The sequence below is a fragment of the Nipponia nippon genome, unplaced genomic scaffold, assembly GCF_047370975.1.
Source record: "Nipponia nippon isolate SJK-2023a ecotype South Korea unplaced genomic scaffold, ASM4737097v1 scaffold_7, whole genome shotgun sequence".
Lineage (NCBI taxonomy): Eukaryota > Metazoa > Chordata > Aves > Pelecaniformes > Threskiornithidae > Nipponia > Nipponia nippon.
In genome coordinates, this window is record NW_028262391.1 from 2776134 (window position 1) to 2803537 (window position 27404).

The 27404-nt window shown below is 38.5% G+C and overlaps 1 protein-coding gene across 1 annotated transcript in view; it reads right to left on the reverse strand.

The window, feature by feature from the left end:
- The window catches only part of NAALADL2 (N-acetylated alpha-linked acidic dipeptidase like 2), a 293187-nt gene that overhangs the window by 58982 nt on the left and 206801 nt on the right, over positions 1-27404 (reverse strand). The window contains 1 exon segment of the mRNA XM_087739630.1: positions 18204-18299. Coding sequence (XP_087595756.1) covers positions 18204-18299 — 96 coding nt within the window.

The following is a 27404-nucleotide window of genomic DNA, read 5'->3' on the forward strand; positions in this document are numbered from 1 at the left end:
CCAGCAACAAAGCACCCTAGTTTTTACGTAAAGCAGGGATTTGTTATTATTTGTCAAGTTTAGCCACGATGCTTCTACAATGCTACTGAAATAACAAAGACGGAAAGGACTTTTTTAATTTAAGGCATGTATTTTAAGCAGACCCAAGAATCAACTTGCAATAGCGTACGTAAGAACTAATCTCCCTTGGGCCAATTTCAAGACCCTTTCAGTCCAAATTTCAAAGCCTATCAAAAATTACGCTGTTGCTGAAATAACTGCTTCTGTGCTACTCTCTGCATGCACTCCTCACCGTCATCCTTACACAGACACTAAAACTTGTATGGCAAATCAGATCTGAGAGCTGAAAGCAAAACAAACCCCTAAAGCAAAAGCAACAACAAAACCAGTTCCTCTTCAGTCAGATCGAACTTAATCCTGCTCACTCTGTGCTAGCACTCAGATCGGCTTAGGGGAACTGTGAAGCTCCAACGTCAGCAACATTCACCTGATGGATGCTTCTGATGATCTTAATTATGACACTAGTTCCGAACTCTTTTGAAAATCCAATTCCAATAGCAGGTGCTAACAACTTGACATTCAGCTCCGAATCTGACGCACTACAGGTCACAGGAAGGGAAGAGGCAGTAAACCAGAAGTGATGTATTACAGGCAGGGGAAAGCAAGCATTTCTTGTTATTTTAAGATTTTTCTACTTTTCCCGAGATACTTCTAAAAACAGGAAAAAAGTTGAACTGAAAACTTAAATTCCAATACTGTTCTTCCACAGTAAGGTAAATAAATTACATTAAAACCAGGATGTGTACCAGTAAAACTTTTAAGGTTGCTACATCTTTCTTTAAGTACTTATATAAATTTTTACTTTAATCATGTTCATATAATTCCTTATATTACATATGGACTTTCTGTTAAAAAACTCATTTGCCAAATCCTCTTGAACAAAATCCAAAAACCAAAGGTCACAGTGTGCTGAGCCACAAGCTCTGCTCATACGAGGGAATGGTCTCCATATTTCGAATGAAAATAAAGAAGAGAAAAAGGAACTTTATCTCCTTTTACGTTGATTCCATCAATTCTGCTTTTTTATGATACCTAAAACTTCTGTAGCAGAGAATTTATTCCACTGAGCCTAATCAAGTTTTTCAGTTGCATAAATACAAGCATTTAGTCTTTTGTCTTCAGAGTGCTCCTCTGCTTCCTTTTAAGCTTTGGGGCTGAATTCCCCTCTCCAGCGCAGCAACGTCAATGTGGCATAGTACTGGATATTTACTGATGGGATGCAGAATATGCCTTATCATTTAATTCCCAAATAAGTCTTATATTCAGAAGGCAGAACAAAACTACACATTTTATTTTGAAATACAATGAATCATATTTGCAGCTGCTGCCTCTCATTTTGCACCTGAAAATCTGAGAGTGCATCTGCACTTACGGGCTCAAACACTTGGTGAGCAGCTAAAAATCTGACCAATATTTTTCTTTATATGTGCACTTCATGTAAACCATTTGCTTTTATACTGGTTGAAGCCAGAGTGAAGGCCACTGAAGCACACTGAACTAGTACTGTAATGAAAATGAGATTTGGGCGCATCTGTTTACATCATATTCATTTATCTGACAGAGAGCACTAACCATGAGTTTTAAAAAGTGAAATCTGAATGACTAACCCAGGCTGCACCCTGACAGATGCGACAATGCTATTTGAAATTAGATTCCTCAAAATAATATATCAAGGAAACCACTTACAGAGGAAATAAAAACATTTTAAAAATTACTCAATCTTCACCTTTGTGTTCTAAAGCTGTTTTTAAACAAAATAAGCAATAAACCCACTGGAATCATGAAGCAGTGCAACAATAAGCTAATCTGAGCAGAAGCCAGTGAACTCCTGTTTGATTTTTTTTGTTGCCTTGGATATGTCGGAAAGTCATGATAACCAGTCTGCCAGTTTGTATACTGTACAACTCTAAGTGTGCTGAGCTAGAAAGCTGAGCTTTTGTGGATTTGAATATAAAAAAAAAAAAAAAAACAAAACCTTAAAAAATTGCGTTACATTTAAAATATCATAGAAAAATATAGAAAATATCACTGAGTAGGCAATCTTTAGTAACGCCTCTGTTGTTGTCAAAGTATTTGGATTTTGCGAAGACCGTGCGTGTATGTATACACAGGTCAATTGAACCAGTAAAAGCATGATTTTGCCAACTAAGTACTTTAATTAATTAAAAAAAACAAACCACCTAAAAACTCATTAAGAAAACCAAAACCAGCAATTATATTTTTTTATGCCTGTCATGTGAAAAAAAAAAAGAGGGGGGAAAAAAAGTAACAACTGGTAATATCAGCAGTTATTTTTTGGGTGCCATTTTTTACAAGAAGATCAGGCTAGTCATCAATAAAGGAAGGCTATTTCCCTGAGAGCCTGCCCAAATTTTTCCCCTACGTTATTTAAATATCAGAACTTTTGAATGCTTATCCAAGATGAAGTGAAACCTGTAAGGTTGCCTCGCTCCAAATTAAAGAGGCTGTGCTGATACAATGCTGTTGATCAGAAAGGGCGCCTGTTTTAGTGTAACAAGATGTCACATTCACTCTAAAAGGATTAAAACCAGTTTGTATTCAAGTATTTTCATAGTTACTTTAACTACGTGTTTGAAAAAAGCATTCATTTCTGACAACGCAGACTCGTATCATCCTCAGTACATGTCGATTTTCATCTCCCTTTGATTGCGCAGCCCATTTTTTTATGGGATGCTCTGAAATTCCAGTGAGCTGCTATGAATTTGGATGGATTAGCCATGCTATTGCCCCTGTCCAGGGAAGTCTGAGATAATTGGTGGGCAGCATATGATCTTTGGGCAAATTACTCTCCTTGACTACAATATATGTTGATGAATTGTGTCAGTATTCATTTACATATTTGTGAGTTTCATTACCTACAGAATAAAACCCGCACGTTCCTGGCCCCAGCAAAACGAAAGGAGGGTATCCTAAGTTATTAACAAAAGGTAACCACAAAGCTCACATTAAATCTGGTCAGAAAAAAACTTAATCAGGAAACTCGAAGTAAATAGTCTTAACATCATCCACCTCTGTCAGATGCAGAAGTATTGCTGTTTATTTGGCCATTTAAGAATTAGAAATATTTTGTTACAAGAAATTAAATGTTCTCCCTTCAGAGTTTCATTCTTCTAAAGTCATAAGCACATAAATGTTGATGGATCACATCTGATGGTAGCAAAGCAGAGATTGTTTTATTGCTTATCTGTAATAATTTAAAACAGATTAAGTAGAACTTTACAATTATCTCGGAATATACACATGCATTATGTGTGCACACCTACTACTGATATACCTACGCAACAAAATAAATGGGCTATCCTTTCATCTACTGAAAAGACAAGAACTCTCTGAGATTCAGGAATTATCACATAACTATAAGAAAACACTACTTTTTCATGAATGATTCTTCAAAGGAAGTATCGTTCAGGACATAAATTTCTTCAAAACAAGGCTAACAATAAAATTTTATCTCTATTTCTACACAATCATACTAATTTTAGATGAGGAAAAGGCTGCAGCATACTAGAATATACTACGCCATTACTCCAGAACAATTTCTATCCTTCTTTCCTTCTATTCTTCTGAAATGTTGTTTTCATTTATTGGTTACTGGACTCTTTTCTTAAAACATTTTTAGGTCCAAATGCTATACTTTGTAATATTAGTTTAAATTCTGAACTCAAGTTATTTAAATAATACAGGTGCTGTATCTTTGAAAATCAATATCATATGGGCATGGTTGGAATTAGGTTGCAATTTATGAAACTCCTGGCCATTAGTTTTACAAGAAGGTATTAAAATAAAAAATAGCTTCATAGCCAGTATATATTCTCTGCTTATGAAACAGAAATATCATTTCCACTGTAGGAAAGTACATCTTTTATATTGCTTTGGTTTTATGGTTAAAGTGCTACAGATGACACCCAGCCCCTGGCCCAAGGAACTCTTGTTGGTTGCCTAGATCTCATGTGCACTGTGTTACCACCTGGGCTTGAATCTGTTCGGTTGGACTCAAGTGGAAACGGGAAGGATCATACTTGAACTCACAAGTCCCAAAGGCAAAACTGACCAGTACAAGTCCAAGCTTATTTGCTTCTGCCCCTTCTTGCTATCCAAATGCGAATACTCTTATCTAGCATGGCAGCCAGAAAGCCCTATTCGGTCATTAAACGGTGACCTTTCTTCAGTAGGAATGCACTCAAGAAGGTGGGTTTTGCTTTCCTAAACTACATGCTTACACTAAACTCTTTTAATGTGGTTAGCACTTACTGCCTGGGGCAGAGAATTAACTGCTTTTATAACACAACTGAACTAAGATCTGGTTTCAGGCTCACAGAGGTGAAACAGGGAGACAGACAGTATTCCCTACTCATCATCACTGCTTAACAGAACCCTTCTCTTCTCAAAGGTGCTGAACAGATCATAAAACCAAACTCCCTGATGTTATTCCAAGATGATCTCTTCCCTTGTCCATGCTGAAATAAGAAGACACAGTTAGTTTAACCATCCCACTGTTTCTGATATAGGATCTTCAGTCCACAATTCTCTGAAAGACACTTCTACTAATTTTGTAATTCTAGCTTAAGGCTGACCACCTATTCTTAGTCTAACGTTAATTGGTCTAAGCTGCTTTAATGGGAGAGTGTCTCAGCAGACTGGCAGTATTTATTTATTGTTACTGGCCATGCTTGTAATAGAAACAGATCAATAAACAAGATGCTCCTCCTGGGATTTTGTAATGCCTTTAGCTTATATTCTTTTTTGACTCGTCATAATTTTTTTTTAAGTACTCACTAGTTTTGTCTCACAACTTCTATACTTCATGAAATTTCTTTGCATTATCCAGTTGTATTTGAAAAGACAGTCTTTATTCATGCTAATTTTGCTGTCCTTCATTTTAGGAGATCTATTAGAAAAGACCTAATTGTACTTGTTCAGTTATATCTGATTTAAACACCTGCATATCAATATATTAGGAGACAGAATAAAAGAAAACACAGGACGAGCAAACTCCAGTTTCATAGACTGGAGTATGTTACAAAAACACCTTTAAGATTTTTATCGCGGAGAGTACGTTGGGTTTCTCAAATACAACCAGAGTTACAAAATGACTCAGAACAAGAATTTCAAATAAAGATTATCTGGCACTGGAATCAGATTTTCACAGCACATCTGCAACGAAGGCATCAAAGAGTAGGGCTTTTGAAACAGGCCCAGTCACTCCTATTACTGCCACATTGACTGTAACATGCAGGTAGGGAATTTCATGGTGCAGCTTATTGAAATCTGAAGTTCCGGCTGTTTATTTTGGCTCTTGACCAGTAATTAAGGGCTAACCTTCCAAAAATGTAACAACTCTTTTTAATAGCAATTCTACACCTAACCTGACAAGTATTTAGAAGGATTTATAGAAGTACCTTTCTCTATATATTCAAGCCCGTATAACCTTTCGACCACTTACCTTCCTTCTATGGCTTGAAGAACTCAAATCTGCAACTCTCATTACCTGAAAGTATCCTATAGTGTGTCTAGGCTACAGGCTATTCTAGACGCATGTATCATACCTCCCCAACAGTCAAGATGCAGCAAAGAATCTGAGTTTCACTGATTCTGGAAACAGAACAACGAAAAAAGAAGAGCGTGTATTTGTACCCTCCCAATTAGTGTGATAAGTGGCAGTCCTGGCTTCCACAACGTATACAGCTTTTACATTAAGCAGCATTGATGTAGAACACGGGTAATTCTTAGCAGGTCTGTGCTTAGCAGCAGAGTTATAGCTCCCCATTGCAAAAAGACTACTCCAGCAAATAGCCCTTGTTCAGGCTCCAATGCTCAAGAAAAGAGTACAATTTTTATTCAGACATAAGTGTGCTTAATTTTTACTATTAGGTTCCTGCAGGCATCCCCCAACTCAGAGCATAATGGGTTGGTTCTTAGGAGCTTTTTTCCAGGACACGCACTTCTTCTTATCCACTGCGTAGATGTTTAACTTCGGTCTTAAACTCCCCGCGCTGGATGGCCGCAATCCCAAGAAATGCTTGGCACCAAGAGCATGGTTCCAGCAGAGTTCGGCTATCAGTTTGATGCTAAAATAGGTGTCGACATTCAAAGACAAGATTTAAACCACTGTGGATTGGGCTAAGCCTCCTGGGAGAACCTGACATTTTAAAATTCCTTAAGGGAAACCAAACTCTTGAAAATCTGGTTTTGAATTCAGGACTGAGCTCGTGAAGGAAGCTTCAGCATCTGTAAAGTTCCAATGTGTTTGTAGTTATGTCACGGAATAAAATAAAAAAAAAAGACAACACATGTCAATAATACATTGCACAACTGTACACCAAAGGAAGTTATAAGCATGGTCTAAAAAATAAAATGAACAAATAAACATACATCTTAGCAGCTGTATTTCCCAGGTATTTCTGCAAGTTGTTTGAAAAACCAATTAATTCATTCATAGTACCTAAGCAGCTATTTCCATCTCTTGTTAAAAAGCACTTAAGCAGATACTTAAGCTCCACTGACTTTACCTCATATTCACTCATATGCAAACTGGATTATGTTAAATTAAGAAAAAAAGAGAAAAAAAGAGTGATTACTACATTATTGTTAGTAGAAACTTAGTGTTTTAAGAGGCGCACTCCGGGGAAAGGATTGTCTGATTTGACATCTTTGTCTAAAGATCTGAAGACAGAAAAGAGCTAATACACCAGACAAGATACTTTTAGAGTACCCAAAGGAACTATTCCTCTAGAATGCTAGTGTCTGTTTAAAGAAAAACTCCTCTTCCTTGCACAGCCACCAAATCCAGTACAGATATGCCAAGAATAAAGACTGAATCTTTGTCAGACGAAGTATTTGTTAACCGATAACAAATGCCTATGGTAGTACTCATGCTACAGAATGGATTAATAAAATTATACTGCGATAAATTCAGTAACTGAGTGTGTGAAGTATAGGATAGTAGGAAGCATAGGGGGAAATTCAAATAACCCCAGGCATATTCCTACCTATTAGAGTAGCAAGCTTCAGATTTGTTTTTTCAGTTGTTGGATTTCAGTGGTCATATATAAAGATACGTGTTGATATTCCTTAAAAAATGCATGCATATGTCCAATTACTCGATATCCCTCATAACAAACTTACATTTTTGAAATAAAAGCAATGGATATAAAATAATTTTTCCCATCACTCAGTACAAAGCCACTATTGGACAAACTGGAAACAATCATTTGACTTGTGCAATAAATATGCAGTGGCGTCATTGTACAGGCATGCTCATCCACCACCGGAAAAAACCAAAAGAAGACATCTGTCATGAACATCTTTGCTGAGAGTCTGTCACCAATGCAGCCCTCGGTAACCAGCTAGAGATGCAGCCGAATCACAAATCTCAGCATAACCCAAATAAAGCACTGGAAAGGAAGGCACTGCCGCCGGCAATGCCACCTCTTTCCAAGCCAGGGATGCCCACTAACCCAGGCACTCACATGGCTTCAGTACATAGTAGCAAACCGCCCAGTTGGTCACAGCAGGTAGTTGAAATTCCAGCAAATCCCAAACACATGCTGAATTCCAACTTCAGAAATCTAGCTTCAGCTTTGAAATATGCCGCAGCCTTTGTCTACAGTGTCAGAGAAATCACCAGATTCTTCAGGTTAATGCTGAATTCAGGTGAGGAGATGAAGTAGTTGCTCAGTTATTGTAAGTACCATTTGTGACCCATGGTATTTCATTTTCTCACATATAAAATGGGGATTAACCAATGCTTCCTCGCATTCCTACCTTCTCTTCTTTTGTTTAGTCAGACTGCTGGAATCTGGAGTAAAAAGATGTCTTCCATAAGATGTACAAACACCACCTATCTTGGGCTTCTATCGTAAGATGTAAAACGACACATTATGTATGAACTTTTATGTTTATCCTGTATTTTGCCTGGATCAGATGGAGTTGACATGTATTTGCTTACTTCACTTACATTGTAACTCTAGCTTGAACAATGATGCAATATTTTTTCCTTTCTCCCTGGCAGGTGGCAGACAAATCTTGAGAGCAACTGAGTAAAATGTAGGTCTAAAAGAGGAATTCAGGAACTGTGTGGTTCTAAGCAGCAATCTGCTTAAGAAACATTCTGACAGAAGCCAATGCTAGCTTTTTTTTTTTTTTTTAAAGAACATATAGCCTTGCTGCAATAGCAAAAAGCTTTAAGGAATGCAGAACATTTCTCTCCTGACAGTCAGGGAACTGAGCAGTTAGGACTGCACACAGACAATCCATGAGAATGGTTTCTACACAAACCATGCTACTAATGATGGCTATGTTTTCTTGTTCATCCAGCTTCTCTTTTTTATTGGAGCCACAGTTTCCTGGTTATTTTGATATTTTCATAGTTGTCAGAGTTCTCTAAGCTGCAAACGTTAAATTCCAGCCACTCAAAAGGAAGCCCAGAAACAACCTTGGCATACGCAAGTCGTGCCATCTTTCCACAACTTCACGAATAAATGGCACAGGAGAAAATGGAATTAGTTCTGTCCTACAACGCTTCTTCCGTTCTGAAGGAGTGATTAGCAGGGAAGACGTGGAAAATTTCAGGGAGGCGGGGGAACAGGGTTGTTTTCTAATACCTGACTGAACCAAGTGAAGCTGTGTTGGACAGTGCAGCTGGTTCATCAAATTTTTACCAGGGGTTCTGCAATTTCAACTTATTTTTATTACCTAGTCTTTATCCATCAGAGTTCAAGTATAAAGTGCAAGAGTCCTTGAGGCTACTTGCTTTTAGGAACAAAGAACGACTGAAAAATTCCAAGCATATCTACACTACCTAGGCTAGAGCGGATAGAGAATATGCTGTCTGGCCAAACACAGTATGACTGTCTGTCAGACCGCCTCTCGTCTTTACCAGCAAAGTCACCTCTTTCACATCTAATGCTGAGAAAATCCCCAGACAGGCTTTTTTGTCTTTGAATGCTCTTACTTCCTTGTTCACCACAATTCATACCGCATCTCCGAAGTTACTGTGCCAGTTTATATCACCAGATTGGCTCTTGTTTTTATTGCCGCTGACAATAGTACAGAATAAAATACACACTGTCAGAAGCGAGTTTTCAGCAGGTTTGTATTTACCCTCTGCTTGAACTGGATTATACGTTCTTTCATGCAAGAAGGCTAAAGGTAAAACAAAAACTCTCACTTGTGTGCTTAAGAAAATATGTGCTAAATCAAACCATTTCTGTGAAATATGCCTGTGCCACTTTGCAGAAAAATCCAGACAAGTTTGGTTTTGTGCGAATTCAGACTGTCACCACAGACAATATAGTTCTGCTTTGCACATCGCAGATACCATGAAACCATAAATACCAGTAAGATGCTCAGAACCAGTATGTGAGAGGCTGATCAGTAAAGCAAAGCAAATCATTTAAATTATGAAGAGACTACCTGGCAATTGGCGCATTCTGCTGCACCTACGTTACCAAACTTCGCTAACAAAATTTGCCTTTCTGCTACATCACCTTACAATAGATGAGATCTGCTGCAACACCAGGAATTGCTGCCAGTTGTGGGAGGACAAACAGAAAAATCGAGAGATGCACCAACTCATCCTGCACTTTCTCAGGCAAAAAACCCCACACAGATGCTTTTATGTGTGACAGAGCATGCAAATGATACTGCAGACTATCCTGATGTCTTCAAAACAAGGTCAAACTCCACGTCTAAAAATTCAGTATCAACAGCAGATTGTCTCAAATATGGATATTAATCAGGTCCCCCAGCTTGCTTCTCACTTCATACACTGAGATTTGTGCTTCTGTTACGTTAACTTCATTCAGCATCTGTCACCTGCCCCTGGTCAATATTCCTGTCTGTTGGCTGGAGGCTTGGGTAATTTGTTTTTGCGAGTACCAAATCATAACATAATTTGTCTTTAAAAAGACATGAGAGTTCTGCTGGTCTGTGCAGAACTCATGTCTTTGGAGGTAGGAAGATGAAGAGTCTGAGAAATGATGTGAAAGTCTGGCATTGTGATTGAAGACAGGCATTTTAAAAATTACATCAAAAAGAATACAACACTGAAGAAAGTTAACTGGAGAAATTACCTGTGCAAGTTGACACTCCAAAGTGTCACATTTCCATGATGGAAATCATGGCATACAGCAAAAATTGCCAGGTAGCATACCGCACAGTGACGCGGGGGCAGGCTGCCATACACCTGCCGGGCCTTGCAAGGATAAAGGGTTTACTGGGCTTGCCGTGGCTATGCAATATTCTTGGGTGCATCAGACTTTTGCTTTCTGAATATTTCAGAAATATTTGTTCTGCATGCACCATATGAGCGCTTTGGCGCACGTGCTGTAACTCTGATTGGAGTAATATTCTATCTCTGCTGTTTGGAAATCTTCGACAATTCTGCCGAACCCTCTAGTTCTACATAGAGGAAATCTTTAAACGAAAACGGAAGACGCATCAATGGAAATCTAGACGTACAGCTGCCTTGATGCAGAGGCCACTGGGATGCCTAAGCACAATGCCGCACAGCTTTTTCCAAGAACAATCTGATGCCAAAAAGGGCATGCTGTAGTGGGAACAACCCATGAATGTGAACGCACTCTGCTGAAATAGCTATGCCGGTAATAATATGCTGGCAGAAATGTTTCTGGTAAAACTTTGCAACATAGACGTGCTGTACATGGTTTGTGAAAGTGTTTCCATTTGATATTATGGGGATTGCATCCCTGCCAAAACTACAATAGATGCTTCAATGAAATGCAAAGAAATTTCAAGCTGGTTGACTACAATGAGATTTTGCTTTGATTTTGAACTCTGGCAGGAAACAGCATTAATACTGTTCTTCACAGTATTATTCTACTGATTCAAAATCTGCACTCAATCGTTGGGATTGTAAGGGTTTGCCACCTTCATGTTAATTTAGATATGTTGTATTATCTCATGTTTCATAAATTTATTATTACAATAATTTATGGCAATCTTGTATATCTGTTACATATGCATATCCATAATTATTTTTAGCTTTTGCAGTATAGCAGCATACAAAAAAAGAGCTCATTCGCAGATACTATGCAGGAAGATGCAAATATTTAGCAGAGGTAGCATGCACCAAACCACAGACTTTGATTTTTAGGGAGAGTACAGAGAAAGGAACTACCAAAATTATGGATATCACTGCATTGCCAAGATGAATGGGTATTCCCTATGCTCATATTAGAGAATTAATGGGACTAGACAGTGGGTAAATGGGAATTCATATCCCTCCCATCTTCAAAGGAACAGAACAGTATGGTCCTGTCACAGAATTCCTCAAATCGACTTTCCTGTGCTGTTCCTTATCTGTGGTCAAAATGTGAATTTCATTTGCTAACGGTCCTGCAGTCCAATACTTTTCATTTTATTTGCTTCAAGAACAGAATCTGCCTGCCATATTCTTGGAAGTGCTTATATATATAAAAAAATAGAAATCCTACAGTATGTTACACAAAACCCCCCTCATTTCCCCTAGAAATGGAAACACTCCTCCCTATTGCTGTTTTATTTAATGTTTAGAAATTAATCGCTTACGGTAGTTAGCTCTACTTTATGCAGCTCCATAATTGAAGCGTAGAATAATCAGGACCACTAATAATTTTCTCAAGAGTTATCTGTCAGCACCCATAACTCATCATAAAACCAATTATGTCACTCTGGCATACCTTTCAACACTTTGGTGCCTGCCAAAGTAAAAATCAATAAAAGATTATTATGATTCCATGGCTGACACTGGCTCCAGCAGCACTCCCTGTTGGGGGACTGCCATTAAAGCTTTTAGAACTGCATCATCCGAGTCTTATTAGGCTACTCGAGTGAGCATACCTCATAACACAAAAGTACTTTCAAACTAGTTAATAACTCCAGTTGACTAGTTACCAGGAACCACGGTGCTGAGTGACACTGATGGAACTGATTGAAAAACAGCACATACTTTTCTGAGTATGCATTTGGTAACAGTGGAGTTTCACCTGACTTCTACTGCTCTGATGGGAAAATCCATTCCGTGCCACACAGGCCCGCATTTCTCCATTTTAATACTTCATATATGTATTATAAAACACACTTGAAATTACAGGGTCTGCAAATCTCACTTAAGACACCACTGAATTTTGTACTGCAACATGCTGCTGTAATAAACGTCTTGGTTCTTCACCACTGGGAAGCCTACATATTCCTCTTTCTTCTCTGAATCTTTCAGCTCAGCCTGGGCCTTGCAGCAATCTACCCTAAATCCACCTTTAAAGTGCCAAGATCTAAGATAAATTGATCTGACAAACGTTCTGACAAATTAGATCTTCTAAGCACTCAGATTACAGGTCTGTCTCCTTAATAGCTGCACATTTCTCATTCATTTTACCCACCACATTCAGCAATCTCCTCCTTTTCAAAGTGTTCACGAAATTAAGGTATCTACTGACTTCAGAGCGCACAAGCCACAATTAGCCGACTATTCGTTCTTACACCGAACCTCACGTAAAAAATTATGTTGAAATTCTTCCATTGTTACCTAGTATCAAGCCATTCATATAGAAAAAAATTTGTTAAAGCCCTATTTCCCTCAGAGAGATGAAGGGCCTCAAACCCTTTCCTGCCCAAACCAACATAAGCTTTTCCAGCAGCTTCAGCAGGCACGCAAGCAAAGCACGCTGCGAGTGACAGGCAGTGGCAAAGGAGCTTCATCAAACTGAACGGTAAGCACACTTCTGCTACCAAGACTGAAAGGTACTCATTCTGTGTGTCCTTCTTGACCTGCACCCCACAATATTTGAGCACTAGGCTGAAAAACGGCAGGCTCATTGTTGGAAAATATGAAGCTATGCACACGGGAGAAAACGACCTGTGAATATACAGGCTGTATGAATTAGCTCGTATCACTGAAGACAGAAATACCCAAGTCGTCACGAAGAGTTAATGGATAACAGCAGTCTAAAAGACCAACAGCATGTTGAAGGTTATTGAGGAAGGATTAGAGAAGAAAGTGTCAGAGAGTCTATACATCCACAGTGATCCAACATGTTGAATACGGTACATAGTTCTAACTACCTTAAAGCAAAACAGCTGCCAGAGAACTACCTAAGTACAGAGGTAACACATTATTAGGCAGGAATGACTTACCTATGAGGACAGCTCAAACTGGTTACTACACCCAGACGCAACATAGTTTAGAAAGGAAAGCAACTGGCATCCAAAAGTAAATGGAGCATGTTTGTTTATTATTTCTTTTACCGAAGACAGAAAAAACCCAGTGAGATAAACAAGCAGCAAGTTTTAAGTAAGGGGGGGGGGGGGTGTGGTGTGGTGTGTGAAATTGTGGGAAATGTTGCTATAGGATGTTATGGAAGCCAGAACGCAAATGAATTCAAAAAGGGCATCGATAACGACACGTGTAACAGCTGGAAATTGCTGCAGAGGCAGGATTATGAGCGTAAGAACTATTGCACTGCCAACTGACAGTGAGCGGGAAAGTATACCAGGGGAAGCACCGTGCTACGATTCCCCCATTTTATATATTTATTCCCCAAGAATCTACTACTCGTTACTACCAGTCGTAGACTTTTGTACCAAATGGAATTTTGTTCGTTACTACCAGTCGTAGACTTTTGTACCAAATGGAATTTTGTTCTTATCTAGCGAGGCTATTCATACTCTGGAGGCTATGCGTCAACCAAGGAGTAACATAAACTACTTCTGAAATAAATCAGCTTGGCTAAATTGGTTTGTCTACATCTAATACTCTTGAATATACAAAAAAGACCCAAACCAGGTCAAACCCTCCTTCACTATAAAACCATCAATACACAAAAAATTTGGCAACAGATATTATTTCTTAACATTTGCTTTTTTCAGATATTTCAATTTTTTTCTCCAGATAGCTCAATTCTGTAACATCATCACTGCCAGGTCTGAATGAATAAATCTCGATTTAGTAAAAGAAATATTCCTTTTACAATAATCACCATCCAGCACCAGTATGCCTTCTTGCATTGAATTCAACATTTTCTCAGTTTCCAAACCTCAATTTGATATGATAAAGTAAGTATAGCTTCAAGAAATATATACCAACTGTGTCTCAAAAAATACCAATTACCGTGCATGTTCCAATAGATGCAGAGTCATTCAGATCAGGTCTCAGCCGGTCGCTAAAGGAACCCAGACCGTAGTTTTAAACGCAAAGTCTCTCACATAAGCAGCTGTAAAATACATGCTTCTACATATGGAAAATAGATTTTTTCAGTGCTGCGAAATTTAACAATTTTTTTGCCTTTTTAAGCAGTTTTATTTGGCCATTAAGATTTGCCAAGGGAAACAAAATAGAAGGATTATTAATGGAAGAAAAAATTATCGTTAAAAATTAATTATCGAACATGGATACTGTAGTCAAATTAGCAATCACTGAAACAGAAGGAATTGCATTAACATATGAACACAGCGCCTGATTTCCTGGGCCTAGGCCTTGGGTACCAGGCCTCTGAAGATCAGAGAATCTTTAGTTCCGATATGGCAGAATGCTGCTTACCTTCAGACAACAATAAGCTATCAGCTATGGACCTACAATTTTTTTGATTCATTTTCCAAGATTTGCATCTCCAAAACCTCACAGGTCTTTCCTCAACTTGAACTTCCTACAGTTGGAACTTCTATAATCTAATATCATGAAAAACTTGATAAATGACAAAGATCTTCATAGTCTTCAAAGCCATTATAGCTGTTTAACAGTGTTTCGTACTACTCTAGTTCTGTAAGCAAGGATTTGAATATTTAATATTTGGATAAATAGTGGTAAAATAACCAGATATGTATCTGAATAAAGCAGGTCGGAATACGGCATTTTTATTGTGTGAAAAATTTTAAGATTAATAAAAATACATTTGGTCTCAAATAAGAATAAAAAGCTACAGTTTCAGATACTTTCATAAAGCATTTCTGAGGAAAAAAGCCAATGAAAATTATTAAATTTTGAATTTATTATATTTGAATATTAAATTTCTTTTAACATGAAAACCAGTTCTGTGTGAAAAGTCTTTTGAAATTAAAAATTAAGATTTCTGAAGCAGTTATGATACCTGTTCTACTTGCAATTGCAATGGAGCATACAGTCAGTTGGCATGTACCTCTTGAAGAGCATTAATTAATTAAAGTCTAACTACAAGCTAACTTCTCACTATGGATTTTTTTTCAAAAACGAGTAATTTAATATAAAGCTAGAGATTTCTAATCTTTTGCAGATATAACTTGGCCTCATCTGTTCAGAGGACCACAATGAAAATATGAAGATTTCAGATTAAGGAATAGTATTAAAAATGCTAGGTTAACTAAATAAATTTAGAGCATTTCCTCTAAATCCCATATCCACATAATACTTTTACTTTAAAGACTTCAATAAGAAACTATGTCTTGATCACTCAGACTGTAAGGTTTCTGAGGTGTTCAGAGAATCGCATCAGAATTTCTGTAGTCTCATGAACACAACTTGCTTTTGCAACACGGAAGTCCAAATAAAAGGAGTTTTTCCTTTTAGCTTGCTTGTAAAAGTCAACAAAATTCTGTTTTCAAAGACACAAGATGAAATGGTATTTCAGGATATAGAACATTCTGTATTTTTATCCACTTCTCTCTCACTCAAATAAAAAAGTATATAATTTATTTTTAACTATACCAGCTCAAAGACAACCATCAGGCATATACAGCAACTGATAAATGCACAAAAATATTTTTAATAACCCACTTTTTACTAGAAGCAAAAAACGTCGAAGCACCAAGCATCATATATCATTCATATGCACAGCATAATATGTAGAATTCTGCTAGCGCTCATGCACCGACCACGGGTAACTGATCAACGATGGAATGAGGTACAGTAGGTGTTGTTTAAAAGATCTGTATGTGCACGTGACTTGAAATTCCTTTCTTTTAGTAATTATAGATGTTTTCATTAAAGCTAAACTGATATCTGTTTTTTCTTTTCAAAGAAACAAAACTTCATTTAGCTTTTCCCCCCTTAAAGGGCTCACATTGAGAATCGGTATGTGTGCAGTAGAGAGAGGACAAATTTAGAGTTTCAGTAACGGAGACAGGAAAAACCACCACCACCACCACCGCCCCAGCAACCTTCCAGGTTGCCCAAAGCATGGAAAGCAATGTCAGTTTAAAAAAGAAAATTTCTAAAATAAGATGACCCTTTAGAATTCAGACTACATATGCAGCAGCCTGGCTGCACTAACACGCAGCCGCTAGAATCAAATGTAGGGCGGAAAGAAGATCTTACCAAGGAAAAGGTGCTACGACGTCACCTCAAGAATGAAGCTGGATAAACGTTACCACACAAAGCCATATTAAGGCCTTATATAAAATACTGCATACATTTCTGGCCATTCACCCAAAGAAAATGCTTTCGAACTGGAACAGATTACAAACCCTAGGATAAAGGGAGGGGCAAAGGCAAGCCCATCTGACAACGGCTGGCTTAGTTACTCTGAGAAAAGGTGGAGGGGGGGGGAGTGGAGGGAACCAAGAGATAGCACCACCATTATCTACCTATAAAGAAGAGTAAGCAATAGATGAAATTTAGAAAACTGTTGCTGTTCAAGCTGTTCACAAACTACTTTAAGATCAATTAAGCTAAGCTAAAGATGACAAAATCACCAGCTGAGGATCTCATTCCACTGCTGCTTTTATTATTCATCTTTATAAAAGCATCCTGGGCTACAGTCTGAAAAGCAAAATGGAAATATAGCCGTATCCTAGTGCAATCTTCATCAAGGTTTATCAAAGAAAATTGTAATGCTCAATGAACCGACTGAAAATACTTTGTAACAATTTAAACAGTATTAAATGCTTCAAGTCAACTATCTAATAAATATTTTTCTGTGTTAGTCAACATTATAGAGCAAGTACTAAAATACAGATTATTCAGATTACCCATAGCCCATCACACACTAATTAGCAAATCATAAATTAATTATGCAATAAACAATCACACACCTACTTCCCTCAGTCTTTGGGAAGAAATTTGGTGAATCTTTTCAGTCACTTTGGCAACAAGGATGGCTTAAAACCCATCAGTGCCATTAAAAGGGCTTCAGAGAAGACTCTTGTCTTCTGATTGTTCCGTAACTGTCAGACTCTGCCAAGCTTCAAAAGAATGTCTAGGAATATGTGCTTCTTTAAAAAAAAAAAAAAAAAAAAAAAAGGCAAACAAACAAGAAAACCCCTAAAACCCCTCAGATCAGTCACTGTCTATTTTGCCAAAGATGCTGATCCGCCTACATGCTAAATCTGCACATTGCTGATCTTTGTGAATTTATTTTTGTTGTTGCCAAAAGAAATGTTTCAACAGCAGCTGCTTTTCCAAAAGAAGTAGCTCCGAATAAACAAAGAAATCTGTTTGTGAGGTCTACATAGCCCTGGTTTATAAGAAATCCAATTATAAGAAGGTACGAATCCATTAAGTTGGACTCATTTGTAGTCATGTCTCTCTGTAGAAACAGAGCTTCCTAGTGGACAAAGTGAAGAGAGGGCACTTTAGAGCAAGGAGTAATTTTGACTGTAGTAATAAATAACACGGAGGGAGTATTATATTGGAGCGACAAGAGGGGAGTCAGAACACATTAACTTTGGGAGTGTCCCCTCTGTAGAGCACTCTCCAGAACCATGGGATGGCCACCCCTTCCTCCCATGGGAGCACACTGTGACAGCTCGTAAAACCAGGATCTGTGCATGTGAAGGTGCCCTCTTCACTTGACAAAATTAACAGCAACAAACTCGTTATTGCTGCCATCAATGCCCTGCACTCGTGCCAATAAGTTACTGTGAACCATGCAAAATACAACTGAATCACGTAAAATTAAGCATTTGCACATAAAAGTGTTTTGATCGCACAAGCTGACCCAATATCACAGAAAAGGCTATTCCAAAGGTGAATCTCAATGAAAAAAACTCCACAATGAAAATGAAAAAACTCCAAAACAAAAAAAGCTTCACAACTTTTAACTACAGTCAACGTATTCACAGGAAAAAATAGATTACCTTTCTGAAGTATTAACAAATTCAAATTTGGCCATGTGAAAGAAAGGTTGTGTAAATGAGATCTCCATTTCTGTTACCTTTGCAATGGTCTCGTGCAGGCTGAAGGAGGGATCCAGCTCTTCAGTTTTTGTTGTATGTACAGGAAAAAGGGCTTCGGAGAGAAAGCTAGAATCCTGCCAGAAAGAAATAAGAAGCCTTTTAGGATTCCACATTGTCTTCCTCCTTCAAATGCTTATTGGATTTTGTTCAGAGATTGAAAAACTCTTCAAATTGTTCTTAAGTTTTGCCGATTATTAGAACTTATTTCACTGATCTAATTAACTGATTCCAAGTCCCCGAAAGAGGCAAAAACCCCTGAGTCTTATGACTTCATTTCTGGAATGGCAGTTGTCTTTGTAATTACGCTTCCCAAAGCAGCTAAAAATTTTGCCTAGAGGGAGAAAAAAATATCCACACAGATTTCATTCTGAGCTAGGCAGCAATCAGACATTTTATTAAATACGTTATGATTTAGTCTTCAGAAGAAAGGTAAACACAATAATCAAAGATATACTTTTATCTTTTGCAACCATCCTACTTTTGTATACAGTAATTCCATCTACATAATATGGGGTTTTGGTCAATTCCCTAGAATTATATCCTTTAGGGTGACCCCTCTTTTTAACACCAGGCAACCTTAATATGTTATTTGTACAAGATGTTTGCCTCTTCTTGTACTGTAAGAAAGCAAGCAGTTAGGTTGCATATTTGCTGTCGCAAGGAAACAACAAACTGATACCCAGGTGTGGACTGAAAAAAAGCCAAACAATACAAAACAAAACCCCAAGCCTCAAAGCTGCACAGATGCCTAAAGCGGGAATTACTTTAAACCTATGTTCCTCAACCTGGTAAGATAACCCAGAAACTACCCAGAAAAGTCGTCTTCTACATCCCTGTAACTCCTGAGACATATATCCTAAAATTAGCCTTGATTTTGTGGAGCACCTCTACTTTTGCTCTTTAGGCATGAGTAGAACTGTCCCTCTTGGAAAAGCTAGGAAGCTAGTGCCCATCTAAATCCCCATCTGGTATAAAAATAGGTGTAGAGGTGCACCTTGACAGACTGAGATGCTCGATTTGGTAAGCATACTTTGAGTACACGCACTGTTTGCCAACAGCAATGAGTTCAGTACAAAAGCACAGAAACTATGGACAAAGTGATTTCAGAGATCAGCAGGAGGATGTGACAGTGCATGAGTATCATGCTGTTCTAAAACATACTAGCTATGAGCAGGTCTTTTAAACATACTCTTCAAAGTGAACTCTGATGCACAAATAAGCAGAGATGCATCCACTGCATTTACCTACGTCTTGAAGAGGAGCAAAACTTCATCTCAAGCCCTCTGCCAAACTCTGGTTAGCTCTAGGCAACTAAGTTCAGCATCACAATATTTTGTAACTCCTTTCGGAAGGCCCAAATCTTTCCTTGTCCATGAATCTTATTCTGGGTTTTGATTTTCATTTTGGATGCAGGTACCTAAATACATGATTGTGTTTAGTTAGAATATCCTAAGGTCCGCTATTGTATTTCGTACTTAGTGTGCAATGCACCGTGTGTCGCACAGAGTCGCAGACAGGCTTACCAGAGGGATGGACTGGGGACGGCAGAGGGACTGAAGCCTCTCATTAACATGCTTCCTTGGAGCATGTCTTTGCATCCGAGTGCTGGGAAACTAGTCTTGTCCCTTGTTTGACAGCCCTGGCAGAATCTCCAGGGAAGTATCCAGTTTCAGATTAAGTTAGGCTAGTCCTAGAACTAACGTTTTGCACACGTCTTTTAATGCCACTGTTTTTTTCTGGAAAGGGACAGTAATAAGAATATAAGAAAACGTATCCATTAAGAAAGGTTAAGCAGAGGAGTGTGAACCATGAAATGAATATATTTTGCCAGATTCATAATCGTAACATTTTATATATGCTAGTTCTGGAGCTTTACGTAGGACCCAGTAAGAGAGTACCCCAATTTTGAGTGCAATTTTTATGTTCGATGAATTTACATATAATATAGCACTAGCAGCAATAAGAACCTGACAATATCCCTGGCTCGGAAATGCCTAAATCATCATAAGATTATACTACGATTACATCTCTACGAAAATAATTTTGAAAAATGTCTAGACTCTTTTCACATTGAATTTCAAATAAAATTCACAGAAGCCCACGGTCCCATATTTAAGATGAATAATTTTTCTGGTTTAGTTCATTTGCCAGACTGTGAGGCAATATTGACAGTGTTCTGGAAGCATGTCCTTTTCAAATACCAGCTTCCCATATCTACTAGACTAATATTTCTTCAGTTTCCTCCTCTTGATATATACTGATCTTCAACAGCTTCTGTCCTTGTACTCCAAAAAAGACTCATACTCTGTACTCACAAGAAGTGAAGCCCCTGTTTAGGGGCATTAAACCTGGTAATGATGTCCAACGCATTCTGCAACAGCCTTAAAGTCACCTGCATTCAGAGATCACATGCTGAGCAGTGGCCAAAGAAAGCTTTGGTTAAAAAATATTAAAACTGATCTGAGCTTTAACAGGACTGATTTGTAAGGCTGGCACTCCACTACCGTTTCACTTGCTAAAAACACTCGGGAGGGTTTATTGTTTTAAACAACAGGAAGTGAGCAAACGAGAGAGACAAACAATTGAGATGCTTCGTTCTGGCTTGTACAACCTCTTCTTATGTGACTGAGCTTTGCTCTTTTGCATGCTGGGTTCTAAGCCGTACAAAGACTGAAGAAAAACAGTACTTTAGCTAAAAGAGCTGTTCACTTCAATTCAAACAAAAGAAGTTAAAAAGAAGCAGAGAAAAAACCCTACCCCCTTCCTGGAAACAAACAATAGGAAGTATCTTACTCATGTACCCCTGGGGGATAAAACGGTGGTATCTGATATATGCCTGCTGAATCGGAATTACGTTTGCACTATGGAACGCAGTACATCGCATGGATGCAAGAGCCAGTTCTCAGTTGGGCACAGCACTGCCAGCTCTCTTCCCGAACAAGCCTGGGACACAAATGCATTACGGTCGTATCGGTGATGTGATATGCCAATATGCTCTGCTCAAAACTACTCAACTTAGGCGCACTTCCCTACAGATGCTCAATCCACCTCCCGAGCTGGTACATTCACAGCTAAATTAAGCTTCTTTCAACAGTGTGACGTGTCTCATAGACATGTTCAAGAAAACTCAGTGGAAGGTATGTCTCAAAAAGGTATGTTACATTGCTGCTACGTTTGCTTGTTAATTTTTGCTACAAATGAATGCCTCCATGATCAATATTCTATCAGTATTTCCATACATTTCTAGATTATTTCTGGTAGTAAGCTCCCACCACTTTCTCTAAAAAGAAAAAAAGAAAAATTAGCACTGACTCATACAAGTTCTTGTGTTCAGTGATGCATCTGTGTGTTGTATAATTTGTCACAGAAGTATCAGAATAATAAATGAAGTCATTCTTCCTTTCAGAAAGCTATTTTTTTTTTTTTTAGATATCAGGGAGAAGATGCACAAAATCATTTATTATAAAGATAAAATACATACTTCAAGATTAATTCATAACACCTATTCATCTTTTTAAGTTTGCGCACTCGTTTACAGAGCCATATCATTTGACTGGGGGGAGGTTGAGGAACTCTGTCATTCTGCTCCCGTGGTGCTAACGCTGTTCATCATCATTCACATAATTGCAATCAATAACTTAAAAAGAATTACATTATTTATAGTCATTCTTGAGTACCTTACTCAGAGTCAGTGAAGGGAGTGATTACTGAACTGGATTTCCTACACAAGATCAGATTATCGCTCCACCTAGATAAATATTCTTTCTCTGGAACCTAAACCTTGATGGATCAGATGCCTGTAAAGCAGGGAAACATCACTTAAATGGCTTTTATCCCACCCTACTCCAGACACACACCCGCAGAGCACAGGTTAGGATTCCAGTTGTCCTATGCTCATCTCGCACTCAACGGTGAGAGATAGAAACACTGAAAGTATACGTTCATACCCGTTCTCTTAATTTAGGTGCCTTCATGGAGCAGAAGGTCTTGCTCCTCTTACACAACTTAAATGGAAAGAAATGCTTGGTTGTCAGTGTTTGAATGACACGAGTGGGGTGTGACTGAACCCCAAGTCAGAGCTCTGCTGTGCGTCAGTCTTGGTATATTCCTGGAGGCAAACACCTGAAAGGACAAACTATTTTTCTTTAAAACTAGGTTTTATGAGAACTGAATCCAGGACAGCAGCCTTTACAAAAAAGCAAAAGTACAACAAAATAAAAACCACTTTTTAAATAATTTTCGCCTGTTGCTTCTTTGCACAAGGAGGCATTATCTTCAGGTTCTTCCTCAGCCCAGCACCCCTTCGGTGACTTTCCACTTTGCAACAAACTCAGCACAGCCCCTGCTAGGATCCCCAGGAAAAGAGGGGGTTTTTCACTACCCATCTTGTGGTCAGACTACGCATATGCTCCCTGCTCTTCTCATCAGGCCCTTCTGTATTGAAAGGCTTGGAGGTTTTTTTTGATTTTTATTACTGTCCCCCTCTCACACCAGCCCAGTTGCTCTCTCTTTTCTTTGCCACAGCTATGCTCTGGAAAATTCTCCCAGATTAGTATGTTCCTTCTCTGAAAGCCACGGAGCCACCAACCCTCCTTACAGAGGCTTCCAACCTCGTGGAGATCGCAGCAGCTGGGCAAGGTGAACAGGCAGCCTTTGCTACTGCCTCAGCTGCTGCCTTTTAAAGGAACACAACATACATAGGCAACCATCAGCAAATAAATCAAAACACATTTTGTCATCACAAGTGGCAAGTCCTTTTGCCCATGATGGAATCAAGTCCCCGCTTGCTAAGATCTTGAAAAGGAATCATACAGAATCACTGCTTTAAGCAGGCTTGAGTATTTTTGCACGATTAAGCTTTCTGCCCAGAAAACAAAGCCCTTCCCATGGAGTGCACATGAAATAAAACGAATGACTACAATTTTATATATTTGTATATATTTATAGATAACTTTTATTATTCTGTATGCGTGCACAGACAGATAATACTTGCAAATAGTTTACTATCTCAAATAACCAAGATTACTATCTCAAATAACTTGCTGACATCTGAAACATCTTGCTCTGCACTTAGAAAGGGAACTGTTTAAAACAGTTCTTGTTCCTTGGTTTTTTCATAAAAGACACCTCCAGAAAGAACTACTGGAAAGGCAAACATATTCTGTTTCTCTTGCCTTTTATTGTCTTTCAAGCATTATGCTCATCAGAGAAAGCTGCATGAACCTTCCAAGTAACAGAAGCCCACTCTTTATCCCAGGGAGCACATGGCAGAGATACGAGTCTGGATGATGTTTCAAGAGCACCTCTCAGCATTTAACAGCAAGAGCAACACTTTCCAACAGCTAGAAACTGAATCAGACTCCCTCATTTATTCTTTCAGCAAGCTCACAATAACAAGCGAGTGTTGGTTATTTTTTTAACAGCACTTTGCTAAGCAAATTTCTAGTAAATACATGCTAAGAAAAAGACATGCTATGCCAGAGAGCACTAAAGCCAACTCTTATTCCTTTATGTTTTTCACCCACAGCAGGAGTTGCAGCTACAGTTGCTGTCCTCGTACCCTCCCACACTCCCTTCCTAAACAAAATTCACCTGCCCTGGCTGCTAGGCAGGCACTAGTACCACCCTCACTCTGTACAACGGGCAGAGTGCTCGACGGCCTGTCCAGCTGAATGCTCTCAAGATGATATCAAGTTATGGAAAAACTTTTTCAAGGTCAGACCACTGTGAGACACCCTAAAATTTGGGAGGCCCAACTTCCAGTCATGCCTTTGAAAATTTTCTCCCTGCTGTTTATTGCCTTGGGTAAATTGTTCTTTAGGTACATAGCTATCCAAATGGATTAAGAACATTTGCTCTTCTGATACGAAGCTATGTTTTTATCATACAGTCTGTACAGTCTAGGAAGGACCATGCCAATAATCCTTGAACACCCAGTGCAATGGTGTGTTTTCTCTACGAGCTCTTCAGAAGGGAAATGAACAAACCTAACAGGTATTTGGAAGCGGGCTTCCACAACCTCCCGTTGTCTCATCTTCCTCTCGGAATGATCAGTTAACCTGACCTTTTCAATACTCATTTAATGAAGCATTCTGTGAAATCAGAAAGACATTGATGTTCCACTTTTCAAATAATGGGTCACTTCTGATTAAACTTCGATTGAACATTCAACTTTCAATCTTAAAACAAATTGCCTCCTTTTATTTTTAATTTGAACCCAATTTCCTGCTGCCCTCGCGTCTCGTGACAGTAATTAACTGATTTATGAATCGATTACATGGGGATCGAAAATGCAGGAAAAAAAAACCCTTAAAACCCCAAACCTGGCTTACTCTTGCTTATTTATGATAGACACTTGCACTAAAATTCATTTCTGATTTACTAGACTCATTTTTCTAACTTATCCTTTCTCAACTAATTAAGTGAACAGAACGCTTCACCTTCTAAAGGTACTAAATTTGCCATCCCTTGCGTACCGTCTCATAGCATACCCTCAATTTATATGCCAACTTTCAACTAATGCATTTTAAATCATGAATAAAATCCCACAGCACTTCTGGTGATTTCATGTAAAATAGAGTAAATACCCAGACATACTTTAGAAATCTATTTTGCTATCATTAAAAAAACCCCAATAAACCAAATTCTACCACACACTGTCTTAGAACTGGAAATAGCTCTGTGGTACATACAACAAACAATGTTCTATACCAGGTGAGGACAATGCTGCGTCCACAACAGAGAGTCCGGTTTTCTTGACTATTACTTTAGAAACAGTTAAATTACCAGTTCGGAAACTCAAATTATGTAACTAATAATTCCTCACTATGCTCTCATTCCATACCTGAATACATGTTTCTTGCCTGCTGAATATTCCCCAGCACTTATAAGAAAACATCCCTCTGACCTTAACCTATATACATAGGTACATATAATACACAAATACCTCCAGAATGGTGTTTTTGTTTGTTTGTTTGTTTTGAAAGTAACATGCAGGGGAGGTTTCTCCACTCAGCAGTAATGCTCAAGCTGGAAAAACACAGTCTTTAGACTAAAGTTCTTTAATCAGTTTGACTTCATCCTTGTTAGTATTTGTCTGTATTGTCCATGTCTGCGCCAGCTTCGCCCTTCAGCACTTCACAATATTTGTGTCACCGATTTTCTACTGCGCAGAAGTAAAAGACTCGTAGGAAGGTACAGCAGCGAGCAAGCAGCAAGAGAAAAAATCCTACTGAAATTTGCACGGGTAGGCCAAACAGTATAAACAAGCTAATCTAACACTGCTAAAGTCTGCAAAGCAAATCCACAAAAGAAGGATGAAAGCCAAGAGAAAGCTGTTTATATTCTTCACATAGACCAAAGAATAATGTCTAGCAGAGGAGAATTTAGGGGTATAAAGCTTCTGCTGCATCAGGACTGAGAATATAATCTGTTACCTGTCCACATCTCTCTCCATCTCGATATGCTGTGTCTGTTCTGTGAGCTGTTAACCTGTTTCACTCTTTCTGCCTTTTTGTAATACAACAGCACGAAGAGCAGAATTGCAGCGACCCGAGGGACAGAGGCAAACATGCAGTGTCTGGTCACTAAACCACGAAGCAAGCAGTCAGTGCTCACCTTCAGAATCAACATGGGAACCAAGTTTAGTTGGGAGCTTGAATTCACCTGCAGAGCACACGCTACAAAGTTATGCTAGCGCCCAAAACTATTACCCAGAAATCCAGAGGCTTACAACTGCATGAGGACTTGTCTGCATCTGTATTCAAAACCATTGCCAAAAATTTGTCATAGCATGAAGGACAAAGCCCTGTCAGAAGAAAAGATAAAGAGAGAGCAGCGAGGAGAACAAAAATACCTCCGAAATCTGCACTGCAGGCTCTCACTAATTCCTTCTTCCATTTTACCCTAAGTCAAGCAATTGGCACATGGTGTCTTGGCAGCAAATACACAATTGTATTCCTTTGTGAAACGGGTGTTTCACCTCAGCTAGGCTAAAAGACCATCTCTTCTCCATTTTCCTTTTTTGTCCTGACAGGGTGTAAGAGATTGAACCACAGGTTTGACTGGAAGAAGGATCAAAAAAAGAGTAATGGAAAAGGGTATCTCAGACTAAAATATGGCTTATCATCAGCTATCCAGAACCCTTTTAGTTTGAGAGGGTGCTGCAGACTGAAGGAGATTTTTAAATAGATTTACTGAAAAAGTGGATTATCTAGCAGAGAACATACCAAAGCCAAAGTACAGTTCTCTAATGTGTGGGTGAATCAATGGAATAATACCAGGCCTTAATGTATGGCCTATAGGATTTCTCACTAATAAAGGCCCTTAAAGCTGCAAATATATCGCAGAAGAGAGTGCATGCCTCTCCATCTCACTAGCAGGCTGACTTTTCCCTTTCTAGCAAATGCTCTTGATATCTAATTAAATATTCCCCCCAAAAATCCACAAAGGATTACAAAGCAATATCGAAGTTAGTATTCACTGGTTATTACTTTACTTAAATGAAACTAAAGACATAAAATGTGTAAGCTTTTAAATTAGTTTTAGAAAGCAAAGCATTGCAGTTGCCACAGCCTAACGTGTGTCAAAAACCTCATTCCAAGTCAGAATGACCTTAAATTGTGAAAACGGACATGGTAGAAGGAGCTTCTGACAAGAGGCTTTTCTTTGGTGTTTTTACCATTTCAGTTCACTGAAGAACTTTCAGAAAAGAAACAAAACTGAATCTATTTTCTGTTTTAACGTTGTGGTAAAGATGCACGCTGACCTTGTGCTGTCACCAGATGCTGGACAAAATAAGCAAGGGCTGCCAAAGCAGACTACACAGAAAACAGAAGAGGCAGAATTGGAATCAATGCTGCGCAATTTATTTTATTATTCAACTCAACTGTAGCCAGAAACACTCAAGCCAACAGTCATCAGGCAGGAAAAGAATATAAGCACTTTTCTCTCATCTCTTTTAATTTAATGTTTTCTTCCTTGCATTAGCAACTGAAATGAAATAATCACTGTAAAGCTATAAATTCACAGACCGCAGCACAAAGAAAGCAACTTTTAAGATATCAGGATACTTGCATAGCTTTATTCCTCTCTAGAGTTTTCCCTTGATGCTTTTTAAACTGAAGACAGAATGAGCAGTTTAAGTAGGAGGAAGCAGCCCAAGCCAGAAATCTGGAACC